Source organism: Propithecus coquereli, unplaced genomic scaffold (genome assembly GCF_000956105.1).
Source record: "Propithecus coquereli isolate 6110/MARCELLA unplaced genomic scaffold, Pcoq_1.0 Scaffold224, whole genome shotgun sequence".
Classification (NCBI taxonomy): domain Eukaryota; kingdom Metazoa; phylum Chordata; class Mammalia; order Primates; family Indriidae; genus Propithecus; species Propithecus coquereli.
The window spans coordinates 5751465-5763702 of NW_012147634.1; the positions used below are offsets into that span (position 1 = coordinate 5751465).

General features: G+C 45.4%; 2 protein-coding genes across 2 annotated transcripts in view; one reads left to right on the top strand and one right to left on the bottom strand.

The window, feature by feature from the left end:
- Positions 1 to 1026: 1026 nt before the first annotated feature.
- Positions 1027 to 2221, bottom strand: C2CD4A (C2 calcium-dependent domain containing 4A). The gene has a single exon (XM_012645047.1). The coding sequence runs from the start codon at positions 2219 to 2221 to the stop codon at positions 1091 to 1093; it is 1131 nt and encodes a 376-aa protein (XP_012500501.1). The 3' UTR covers positions 1027 to 1090.
- Positions 2222 to 7983: 5762 nt separating this feature from the next.
- VPS13C (vacuolar protein sorting 13 homolog C (S. cerevisiae)) overlaps positions 7984 to 12238 on the top strand; it is a 213380-nt gene continuing 209125 nt past the window's right edge. Inside the window, 1 exon segment of the mRNA XM_012645033.1 lies at positions 7984 to 8318. Coding sequence (XP_012500487.1) covers positions 7984 to 8318 — 335 coding nt within the window.

Below are 12238 nucleotides of genomic sequence, written 5' to 3' on the forward strand. Positions count from 1 at the left end.
TATTACTTTTTTTTTTTTTCTAAGACAGAGTCTCACTGTGTTGTCCGGGCTAGAGTGCCGTGGCATCAGCCTAGCTCACAGCAACCTCAAACTCCTGGGCTCAAGCAATTCTCCTGCCTCAGCCTCCCAAGTAGCTGAGACTACAGGCATGCACCACCATGCCTGGCTAATTTTTTCTATATATTTTTAGTTGTCCAATTAATTTCTTTCTATTTTTAGTAGAGACGGGGTCTCGCTCTTGCTCAGGCTGGTTTCGAACTCCTGAGCTCAAACAATCCGCCCACCTCGGCCTCCCAGAGAGCTAGGATTACAGGCGTGAGGCACCGCGCTCGGCCTGTACTTATATGAGTAATAAGTGATATACTGCTCGCCTGGGTTCAAATCCCAACTCGGCTCTTCATTCTGTGCCTCAATATTCTCATCTATAAAATGGGGATAGCAGTGCCTACTTTTTAGGGTTGTCTTAAGAAGTAGACACGTTAAAATTTGTAAAACTATTATGATTATTATTTAAACTTAGAACATTAAAATGGTTTTATTTTCTCCAGTGCTTTTCCAGCAAGATGTAGCCAAGGGAACCAGGTTGGAGTCCTACTACCTACTAATAATTCGCTGTTGACCTTAGACAAGTCACGTCACCTCTCTTGGCCTCATTTTTTTAATCCAGGGTCTTAATGCTTTAAAAGTAATACGTGCTCTAAAATGGTCTCAAAGGATGCTGTGGAATGAACAAACTTTAAAGGAGGATATTGGAGCAAATAGATGGCCAAGCCACCTCCTAGTTCTAACACTTCATGTAATTCATTATTTCCCAACAGAAGTGTGCGGTACGTATATGCAAATTGACTATCTACATTAGGAAACGCTGCAAAACACCGTTCCATTTGCTGAAATAATTTTGACAGTATCTACGCAAAATATCCCATCTTTTACTGTGATAGTTAATCCAGTATCATCTCTCCCAACAAAGTCCATCTCTGAAACAAAGGCCTGATTAGAAAAAAAAAATGCACGTTTATTTTGTACAAAGCAGCTGTCAGAGTCCAGAGTCCCCCAGCAGGCAGAAAGCGCCCCGAGGCAGGGCCGGGCCTCAGACGAGCAGGAGGGCGCCCAGCGGCAGCTCGCCCTGGCCCAGCAGGCGGCCCCGCTCCAGGCCGCGGCCCTTGTTCTCGGCCTTGACGCGCACGGCCAGGCGGCGCACCTCGTCCTCCGTGAGCCCGTCGAAGCAGAAGTCCTGGTCGAGCGCGGCCTTGCGGCTCGGCCGCAGCACAGAGCCGCGCTGCTTGCGCGTCGTGCGGGGCGGCTGCAAGACCAGGCTGATGCGGCAGCCGACGGCGCGGGGCTCCGAGGCGCCTCCGGCCAGACCCTCGACGCGGAGCAGCCGGATGCGGAGGCGCCCGCTGGCCGGACAATACTCGGCGGCCAGGCGCAGCACGCCGCCCGCGCGGCCCAGAGCCACGGTGCCCTCGGCCTCCAGGCGCTCGGGCCGCGGGCCGGGGAGCGACGGCGGGCGCTCGGAGGGGGCTCGGGAGGGGGACTCCGGGCCGGCGCCGCGCTCCTCGTCCTCGTCCCCGCGCTCCTCGTCCTCGTCCCCGCTGGAGACTGAGCGGGCGCGGGCCAGACCGCGACTCCTCCGTGCGCGCAGCGCGCGGCTCAGAAGCCCGTCGGGGGCGCGCAGGAGGCGGCGGCCGCAGGCCCATAGGGCAAGTGCGTCCCGGGGCGGACGAGAACCGCCGGGGCCCTTAGGGGCGACGGCAGAATCTAGGCACAGTGTCCTGAGGGGGGCGTCTCGGCCGCCACCGCCGCCGTAGGTGTGGGCCCGGGGGCGGAGGAGCGCGGCGGCGCCGGGGTCCCCGAGGAAGAGCGACTCCTTGCGGCGCGTGTGCGGGCTCTCTAGCAGCGCGCAGAAGCCGTAGGCAGTGCGCGCGCGGGGCAGGTGCGGCAGCGAGAGCGCCGCCTGCGAGCGCGGGTCCCAGTCGGTGGGGCCAGCGCCCTCGTCCGTCTCTGCCTTTTCTCCCCAAGAATTCCGGAGCGCAGCCAAGGTCAGGCTGGGCACGAGTCGCGGTGGGATGCAGAACTCGGGTATGCGGTCCGGTGTGAGCACGTTTGCGCACGCGGCGGTGGTGCGGACCCTCGCTCCGCGGGCTCGACCCAGGAGAAGCCAATCCCCGCCCGGGCGGAGGCGCTCACGACCCAAGCAGAGCTTCTCCAGGCACCACATCCCGCGACAGGTGCGGGATCGGGGCGACCCCCTCTGCTGGATCCTGTCTGCCTGCAACGTACAAACACAGGCCGATCGTCAGAGCGAGCCCCGCAGGGTGCGATAACTCCTGTCCCTTTTCTTCTACTTTCGGGGTGTTTCCTCCTGTCTCCCTTGGGGGAAGGCAAAAGACACTTCACGCCCCTATTGCAAACTATTTTTCAGTGATTTAAAAACAATTGTTTTTCTCCTGTCCTGTCTCAATTCCGTTGTCACGTACACTTTGGAATTTGTTGCTTTAGTTTCCATCCGCCCTCGCCTGCCTAAGGCAGAGATTCTCAAAATGTTGGTTTCTAATTTTGGTCGCACTATCCTCGGTGCTAAGAAGCTCTTTGTGCAGTCGTTTCCTGAATCCTAAGACTTGCGTTCTAGTTCTCAGCGAGAATTTAAAAAGTAATGATTATCCCCTCCAGGAAACCGTGGCTTGTTTTCCCCTTTCAGAGGCAAAGTACCTGAGACGAACCCCCCAGGGAATTAAGCAAGCCGGTGGGTCCCTCCTGAGGTACCTGATGTCCGCTGTCAGACGGGTCTCCGCACTGTTCTGCCTGGAGCACTGACCCGGAGAGGCGCGTAGCCTCCGGGAAATTCAAAGCGCGCGCGGCGGGGTTCAGCACCGGTGCTCGAGGACAGCTGGTGTGAGCCTTTATACCCACTGCCCGGAGCGGCGCTGCCTGGTAACCTGATGCCCGGCCCTCCCCTTTCCCTCTGCCACGTGGCTAGATCTGCGGAGCAAATTCGGAAGACCCAGTTTTTTTCCTCTTTCCTGCTTCAGGTGGAGGTATTCCCCTTGGAAACTCTGAACAAGTTTGTTTCCTCTTGTGCAAAAGAGGGTTAAGTTTTGACTGTATCGCAGGCATTGTGAGGATCGACGGACATAATATGAATGCATAGAAGCATGCTACATCCACAATTAAAATGAAGACACAAGTCGGGTTTGTCTTATTCTTACCTAATACCCTTCCCGAAATCCGGCCTCCTGTTGCACACCTTTCGAAGTGCTTTACTTGCTTTCTGATTTTCAGTTCTGATTTTAGATGTTCTTTACTGATTATGAACCACTCTAGGTTAGGGGAAACCTTATGAGGTGCTGGAAATGTTCCATACCTGGATTTGGGTGGCATTACAGGGGCGGATCCATTTATTAAAAAAAAAATCACCTAGTGTACTATGCTTAAGATTAGGGCACTTTATTGTATGTTATATCTCAATTTAAAAACCACAACCTACTTCTTAAGCCATGTGTGCTGATATTTTGACTGTCAACATATACCCTTGCATGTGTCTGGGCTGTTGGAATCATCCTTTGGAGGCACCCTGACTACATCCAGCTTTTCTAGGATGTGCCCATCCGAGAGATCCTTTTCTTTCCTTTTGAAAATTAAACTGTGTTCATTCTGTAAGAGAGCTACTTCCAGCGTAGCTTAGGCTGAAAGAGATCTCAGGCATTTTGTTCATGGTTTGGGTGTATGATTTTTGCCTAGGATACTGCCTTGCAAACTAATCTATTCATTAAATAAGGTTTAATGAATTAAATTGGATTCATGAAAAGGTGATTTCGGAATAGAGCATGTGCATTTTGTTTCCAGGACACACAGACACTGTGCTAGATGATTTACATATAGTTTCCAGAATTGTTATAGAAACCCTGCAAATTCTGATCATTCCTATTTTACAGATGAAAAACTGAGTTTCAGAGGTCAAGTATCTTATCCTTATGGGAGATGGAAGAAATAATACCTATTAATGGGTATACAATGAGTTGTTTGGGGAATTGAATTAATAGTTTAAAATATTTTGCACAGTACCTGGAACATGGTGAGTGCTAAATACATAGAGATGGTTAATAATAATAGTAATTATTAATCAAGATAGAAGGGAGGTTGTTAAGAAAATTGGGTCTGATCTATTTTTGATTCCAGAATGGTAGCTCACTATGTGACCTTGAGCAAATTACTTAACCTTTCTAAGCCTCATAAAATTGATAATAGTATCTACCTTTAGGGTTGTCATGAGTATAAAACACGATAATGCATATGAAGAGTTCAGCACAGAGCCTGACATGCACAATGTTAGATATTATATTTATTATCATTAGAGAAGAGAGCAAATGCTCATTAATTAATTAATTCAAAGCAATATTTACTGAATGTTTCCTAGGTTGCAGCCACCATGATAGGCAGGTGTATCCAGGCTGTACAAGATCATGTTGGCTATGTAAATTCATCAGAAGAGGAATGAAATGATGACGATGAAATATTTGAATTCGATCTGGGAGAAGAAGGAGCAGGAAGAGACTATTGAACGTTATTTACCTATTTAGGAGGCAGGATTGGTGGGTTTCTGGGTTTACCATGCTCTTGACTAGCTACTCCTTTGTCTTGATATCACCTCCACTCCTGGCCAAAATTCTTGGGCCAGGCCTAAATCTATGTGAGAATGATTACCAAATTGTATACTTTTTTTTTTTTTTTTACATTTTTAAAAGGGGATTTATTTGAGAAACATAAAAATACAACAGAATATTTCATAGGCCACTTTGCACAATAAAATAGGATATAACAACATACATATTTTTGCAAGCATAAACACTCAAGTATACTAATGACAGTCATATGGGTATAACATCAGTTAAGAATCAGATGAACCATATTCATAAATAGGTGAAAAAGCAAAATGTAAAAATGCATATCACAACAATTGGCACTTGCATGCATGCAGCTTTACAACTGAGAGCTATACTTGAGGGCCATGTGCATGTGTTCTGACTAAACATTTTTAAGAGATGAGATCCTATTAGCTCTGTGATAGCCCAGGTTGCCCTTGGTTAAAATAATGAGGAGCATAGTTCAGAGCTCATAGTCTAAGTTGGCTAAGAAGTTGTTAAGCAAGTTAATTAACCTGTTTGAGCCCAAGTTATAAAATGGAGGTGATAATATCTATCACATAAGATTCTTGTGAGGGTTGAAAAGATGTGCCTGAAAAATGCTTGGCAGGCAGTTAAGCGTTGGCTAACAGCTGTTATTATTATATTACCATTATTATTATTATTGTGAATGTTTAGCTAAGGATTAGCTGATTCACACATGGCTTCCTTTAAAAACATTTCTTTACTCAGCCAAATGAAGCAGATGTGCTTTGTTTCTATTAACAATTCACCCAATTCAGTAACACCTTAATAGCATTTCCTGTATATGATTTTTTGAAAACAGCAGAAACGTGCCCTTGCGTGGTTGGTCCCTTGCGTGGTCGGTCCCCTGTAACCACATTAAGCCTTATGTTTTACTTAACTTGGAAGCATAAGCAACCCAGTACTCGGGAGGATGGTGTAACAGGGTCAGGAACACACAAATCTGCTCCGAGGAAGGCTGCTCATTTCCAGCTCACAGATGTAGCCATGGGAACATCCAATAATGGATCTGGAAAACGATTCTGTGAAGTGAGTATGAGTAGATCACACACCATCGAGGCCAGAGGTGCTCTCAGAGTAAAAGGAAACTGAGCACTTTGAAGCTGAATACAAAAGTATTATACAGGAGGCTGGATGTCAAGGAAAGCAAGAATAGAGTTTAAGACCAGTAAAATACTGGTGTTCTGACATCCATCACATTCAACACAAGTAGAGTATAGAGTGCGCAGGGAAGCAAAGGAAATTAATACCTGCTGTGTGATTTTGGGCAAGTCACTGAACATTCTTGAGCTTAATTTCTCTATAAAATGGGGACAGTACTACTACCAGCATTACTTACCTCCCAGATCTTTTGTGAGGATTACATGAAAATACTACCTTGGCATAATAATGACATGATAGCTCATGATAACTGAAACATAATATTAATAAAATGGAATGATGCATACAAAAGCACATTTATACATTCTTTCAAAATTGTAAAGTACCATAGAACTGTAAGGAATTAACTATATTATACAAGGCATTAATATTGCTCACTTCTCCCAAAAGATTGTACCTTCAGTTCCAGTGGCTTGATGGTGCCATACTGTCCTTGCTGTCTTTCAAATTGTCTTGCACTGTTAATGATACATCCTTGCAGCAGTTTGTTTCTTAACTTTTTGTGGTGCGTGCCTTATCTCAACCAGAACATATTTCTTTATGTTTGCCTCAGTGTGAGCATACAAGGGGAAAGGGATTGGTAGGCGGAATGACCAGAAAGAACTTGGGGATAGATTGAAGAGGGCCTTGTAAACTCTGGGAGGTTACTGGATGTTTTTGAGCAGGTGATGAACCTAAGCTCATCTGTGTTTAGGAAATTAACTCTGGTGACAGTGTGAAGAATAGATTGGAAGAAGAAAAACTGGGGGCTAGGAGGCCAGTTGCGAGGTGATTGCATGGTCCAGGGAAGAAGATACAAGGAGAATTTAGGAAATATGGCAAAAGCAGAATAGACAGGTTTGGCTGTGGATGGTGAAGAAGTCTAAAGTTCCTCATAGGTATTTTGTCTGTGACCAGCTAGGAAAAACAAATGATAAAGGATTTATTTTCTGTGTGCAAGAGTGGAAGATGAACGTGGATATTGATAGTATAGTTAGTACTGCTTCTTACTTTGTAGCTTCAATTTTACATAACACTAGTTGTAGCCATTTTGACTTTTTTTCTCTTCTATAGATTTTGAATTTAAGACATGATTTTTTTTTCTTTTCGGTGATCCTGCACAACCCTAGGTGATTTAAAAACAATACACACAGTCTCTTAGAGATTACTTTCTGGCAAAGCATTTAATAAATGCTTGTGACGACAAATAATCTGAACATTTCTTAGGTTTCTTTCTATTTCCTCTACCTCAACAGCCTTTTGAAATATATTTTAGAAAAAAAATTTCCAGTTCTCTAAACAAGCGCATTTCATTGGGTGCTTAAACTTCACCCAGTTTGAAAGCATCAGAGACAATTTAATGATTTAGCATGGAAGAAAATGGTATGTAAGTAACGGGTTACTTATACTTAGGAAAAAAAAGGAATTACTATGTTTGTTTATTTTCGCAATGGGGTAGGTAACTAATTAGTGGCATGTGAATTAACTAAGAGCGAATCTTAGAGGAAGGAGCAAAAGGGCGAGTTTCCAACAAAATGCACATTCAGTTCTCATTCTATCTGCCATTTTGATGTGGCTCTGTTCCCTTCCTCCACTTAAATTAGTGTGTTTTCAAGCAGCAAAAGGCAAAGGAGAACTTGCCCAGGAGGAGTCGAACTCTTGCAGGACAAGAATGCAGTCTCCCTTCCCCCTCCTGATCCACAGTGAATGGCTGGTCCCTTAGCAGACGCTCAGCTCGGACGCGGGGTCCGGGCAAGGGGCCGCGGCGGCTTTCGTCCGGACGGTAAGCTCTGCGGGACTGAGGTCCACAGCAGGCGACGGCTGGGAAGCAGAGCGGCCAAGTACATGTCCCTGTGCTCAGTAACTCCTGCTTTCGAATGTCCTTTTCTTCCCGTGCAGGCCGCTAAAGCCCGGTTGCCGAGGTAGGCCCCAAACCGGCTGCTCGCCTGTTGTTCCGCCTACCCCCGGTGGCCGCGACCACAGCGGCCACTAGGACGCCGAGTCGCGCCGGCCCACGCGCCTCCCGGGCCCGGGTGGCGGCGCGCCTGCGCACTGGCGGGGTCACGCGCGCGGCGCGGGGGCGGGTCGGCGCCGGAGGGGCTGTCATTCGCGGCGCGGGTCGCCGCCCTCAGCTGCGCCAGGCGGTTCCGGCTCCTCCCGCCACTTGAGTCCCACCATGGTGCTGGAGTCGGTGGTCGCGGACTTGCTGAACCGCTTCCTGGGGGACTATGTGGAGAACCTGAACAAGTCCCAGCTGAAGCTGGGGATCTGGGGCGGTAAGCGAGAGGGGCGCGGCCGGCGGGCTGCGGGCGCTGAGGGCCCACGCCGCGGACTCCTCCCGCCGGGCTCCTGCCCTGGCCCTGCTCAGTCTGCCGCCCGAGACTCCGCCTCCGGGCAGGCGCCCTGCGGGACCCCCTCGCGGTGCGACAGGAGCGAGGTGCTGGAGGCCTGTGCCCGCCCCGGCCCCCCGCGAGCCCCCGGGCTGCCGAGGTCCCCTCCCGGGATGGGGAGGTGTGGCGGGATCACGCCCGCGCTAAGTTCGCACCTTTCGAGTCCCTGAGGCCGAACCCCTTGCTCTGCCCATCTCTGGGAGTCTTACCGCTGCACTCAGCATGGCCCCTTGGGCTCCACAGCATTAAACAAAAAAGCCTTTTCTGCTTCGGTACTGCGTGGAGTGGGCATGGTTGCCTGGTTATATACGCTCAACTAATGTGGCAGCAAGGAAAAAGGAAATTGAATTTTCCAGTTATCTTCTGTATCATTTTTTAGCAAGCAGGAACTGGGTTCCTTCTCTTTAAGGTTGCCGGGTTTGGAGAGGATAGGTAGGAGATCTTTAAGAAAGGCGTGTCCGTAGGGTTTCTTAGTCCTGATGCTTTCAGCTCCTGAGAAAGTGATTTCTTCCCTTAGTGGTTTACTTTTCCATCCACACAAAGACGACTTTCATTTTTGTTTTGGAGCAGCAGAGAAAAATTCAAGCCTCGACCGGCATCGTCATTAATTAGGTGCCTGTTTGGTTGCATGCCCAGAAATTTATGCCAAGGTTTTTATCCTAGAGATTAAGTATTCAGGGGTAGACAATAATACGCTTGCACATGCTTCAAAAAGCTTATTCGCCCGAATTATTTGTTGAGCTTTGGGGACTTTGAGGGTACTTGATCACTGTACAGAAGATTTGGGAATTTTGTCAGCTATCCAGGGAAATCCGAAAAACTACTCAAACGGATGGAACAAATAGTCTCTAATGGGGTAGCCACTAGCCACTGTAGCTATTGAGCACTTGAAATGTGATTAGTGGGAATTGAACGTGCTAGTAGCATGAAATGCTTAGTTTCGAATATGAGTATTTTTCCTACTGAAGGAGAATAAGAATATAATACTTCATTAATATTTTTTTATGTTGACTGTGTGTTGAAGTGATAATATTTGAATATATTGGGCTAAATTATATTAAAATTCATTTCCCCTGTTTCTTTTTACTTTTTTTAAAACCTGGCTCTTAAAATTTATAATTACATATGTGGATCATATATTTATATTGGGCAATGCTGTTACAAAACCGTGAGTGTTGCCCTGAATTGTAGAGGAGCCTGTTTTTATCAATAATAGGTTACTGATCATCTGATTGGTGCACTATGATTTGTTGAACAGTATGGTGGTCCCTTGGTATACCCCGAAGGATTGATTCCAGGACCCAATTTAGGATACCAAAATTGGAGGATGCTCAAGTGCGTTATATAAAATGGCCTAGTATTTGTATATATCCTATGCACATCCTCCTGTATACTTTAAGTCAACTCTAGATTCTCTAGATTGCTTATAGCACCTAATACAATGTAAATGCTGTGTAAATAGTTGGTATATTGTATTTTTATTTGCTTTATTTTTATTGTATTATTTTTCATGTTTTCCCCAAATATTTTTTATTGATTGGTTGACTCTTTCAATATGTAGAGCCCAGAGCACATGCTGTGTTTACATCCCCCCACCGTACTAAGTACAATGCAAAAGAAGGGGAAGAAACACTTAAGGAATTAAGTGTCTAGTGCCTTCTGCAGAGATCAAGTATTTCTTCAGAATACTGGCAATATTATTTCCAGTTATTCCTTATGGTTTTCAAATACTATTTGAAACTTGAAAAAGCACTGGACTAGCAAATCCGAAATCTGAAAAAGCAGTGAGTTCTAGGCTTAAGGTGTGCTGTGCTGCACAAGCCATTACCTTACTGGGCCTTCATCTTAATGGTTGTTAATGGTTCTGCATCTTACTAGTTTCCTCATCTTAATTTAAACTTTCACAGAAAATTATTTTTAAATTCTGAAAAGTTTAAGTCATACTGGGTAGTATAATATTCCCATATAACTACTACTCAAATTTCAGTAAGTTATAATATTGTGCTGTATTTACCTCAGACATTTTCTTTTTAAAGAGATAAGATGTATGGATACAGTTGAAGATTCCTTCACCACCAAATCTTATTCTTCTTTATCTTTGAAATTAGAAGTTGGACTGGGTACCAAGTAAGGGTCTTTCCAGGGCCAATATTAATTCTAATTGTAAATGTTTTTACTATGACATTGAGGAATATGTTGCCTGAAGATTTTGAACTTTTTCACAACTGAAATTAAAATGCCATAATTTTATGCCATTTCCCCTTGTCTTTTTTGGTGAAATCTAGAAAAGGAGACTTTTCTTTCATCCTGCTTTCTCTTAGTATGGTATTCTGCCAGTGACCAACATTAACATATGATAGTCCTGAGCAAATAAACCCATTTCTTTCACAATTTGTGTCCAGCGAACGTCCAGTCAGGAGTCTCTCAGCTTTATCAGCCCATAGCTCTGCCTCTGTAAAGTTTTGCTGCCTTTTATTTTTGTGGCTCCTATAAATAAAGCTAGAAGTTACGAGCTATTATAGTTGTTGCATAATATATTGTCTATAACCCTAATTCCCCACTAAAATAGGCAAACTATCTGAGTTGGTTATTTCTGTTCTTTAAAAATTTTGCAGGAGAAATTTGTCTTAAACTTTTTAGGATAAACAAATGGGAATATTAAGTTAATTTAATAAGATAGCTGATATGATCTCCATGGTGTTGACAAGTTTTACAAAGAATGGATAATTTAATATATTATTTGAAAATTATTTGCTTTAGCAAATACTTCATGAGTTTGGTCTTTCAGTTTGTCTTGTTGAATTTTCCAGTATTTAGGTATGTATGTATGTATGTATGTATGTATTTTTGAGACAGAGTCTCTCTCTGTTGCCTGGGCTAGAGTGCCATGGCATCAGCCTAGCTCATAGCAACCTCAAACTCCTGGGCTCAAGCGATCTTCCTGTCTCAGCCTCCCAAGTAAATGAGACTACAGTTGTGCACCACCACACCCCGCTAATTTTTTCTGTTTTTAGTAGAGATGGGATCTCCTTCTTGCTCAGGCTGTTCTTGCTTGAACTCCTGAGCTCAAGCGATCCTCCTGCGTCGGCCTCCCAGAGTGCTAGGATTACAGGTGTGAGCCACCATGCCTGGCCAAATTTTCAAGTCTTGAGAAAGGGAAGAATTCATTCTGTAAAAAATTCACAGACCTAGCCATGCGTGGTGGCTTGTGCCTGTAATCCACTTGGGAGGCTGAGACAGGAGTTTCACTTGAGGCAGAAATTTGAGGCTGTAGTGCATCATGATTGCACCTGTGAATAGCCACTGCCCTCCAGCCTGGGCAACATAGTGAGATACCTCTAAAAAAGGTTTCACATATCTTATCTTAGTATTCTTTGGAAACAAATGATAAACTACACTGATACATCTTAAGAGTATTTGAGTAGTCTAAGGCAGTGGTTTTCAACCAGGGGTGACTTTGCTCCCAACAGGATATTTGGCAATGTCTGAGACATTTTTAGTTGTCACACTGTGAGAGCAGAGGTGTGTTACTGGCATGTAGTGGGTAGATCTTAGGGGTCCTTCTAAGCATCCCACAATGCAGAGGACAGCTCCCTGCAAGGAAGAATTATCCAGCCCAAATGTTAGTTAAGAAACCCTGGTCTAAGGAGAATACAGATTGTCTTCTGCATTTAGAGGATATCTACTGGGTGCTGAAAAAATTGTAGTAAGGAGTTAAAAAGGCCTTACAGGAAGTATGTTATTCTTATGAAATTTATGAATCAGGAGAGAGGGAAACTGATGTTTTAAGAAGTAATTGTGGCTGGGCATGGTGGCTCACGCCTGTAATTCTAGCACTCTGCGAGGCCGAGGCAGGAGGATCACTTGAGCTCAGGAGTTTGAGATCAGCCTGAGCAAGAGTGAGACCCCCATCTCTATAAAAAGAGAAAAATTAACCAGGCATGGTGGCGTGCGCCTCTGATTCCAGCTACTCGGGAGGCTGAGGCAGGAGAATAAGCTTGAGCTCAGGAGTTTGAGGTTGCTGTGAGCTAGGCTGATGCC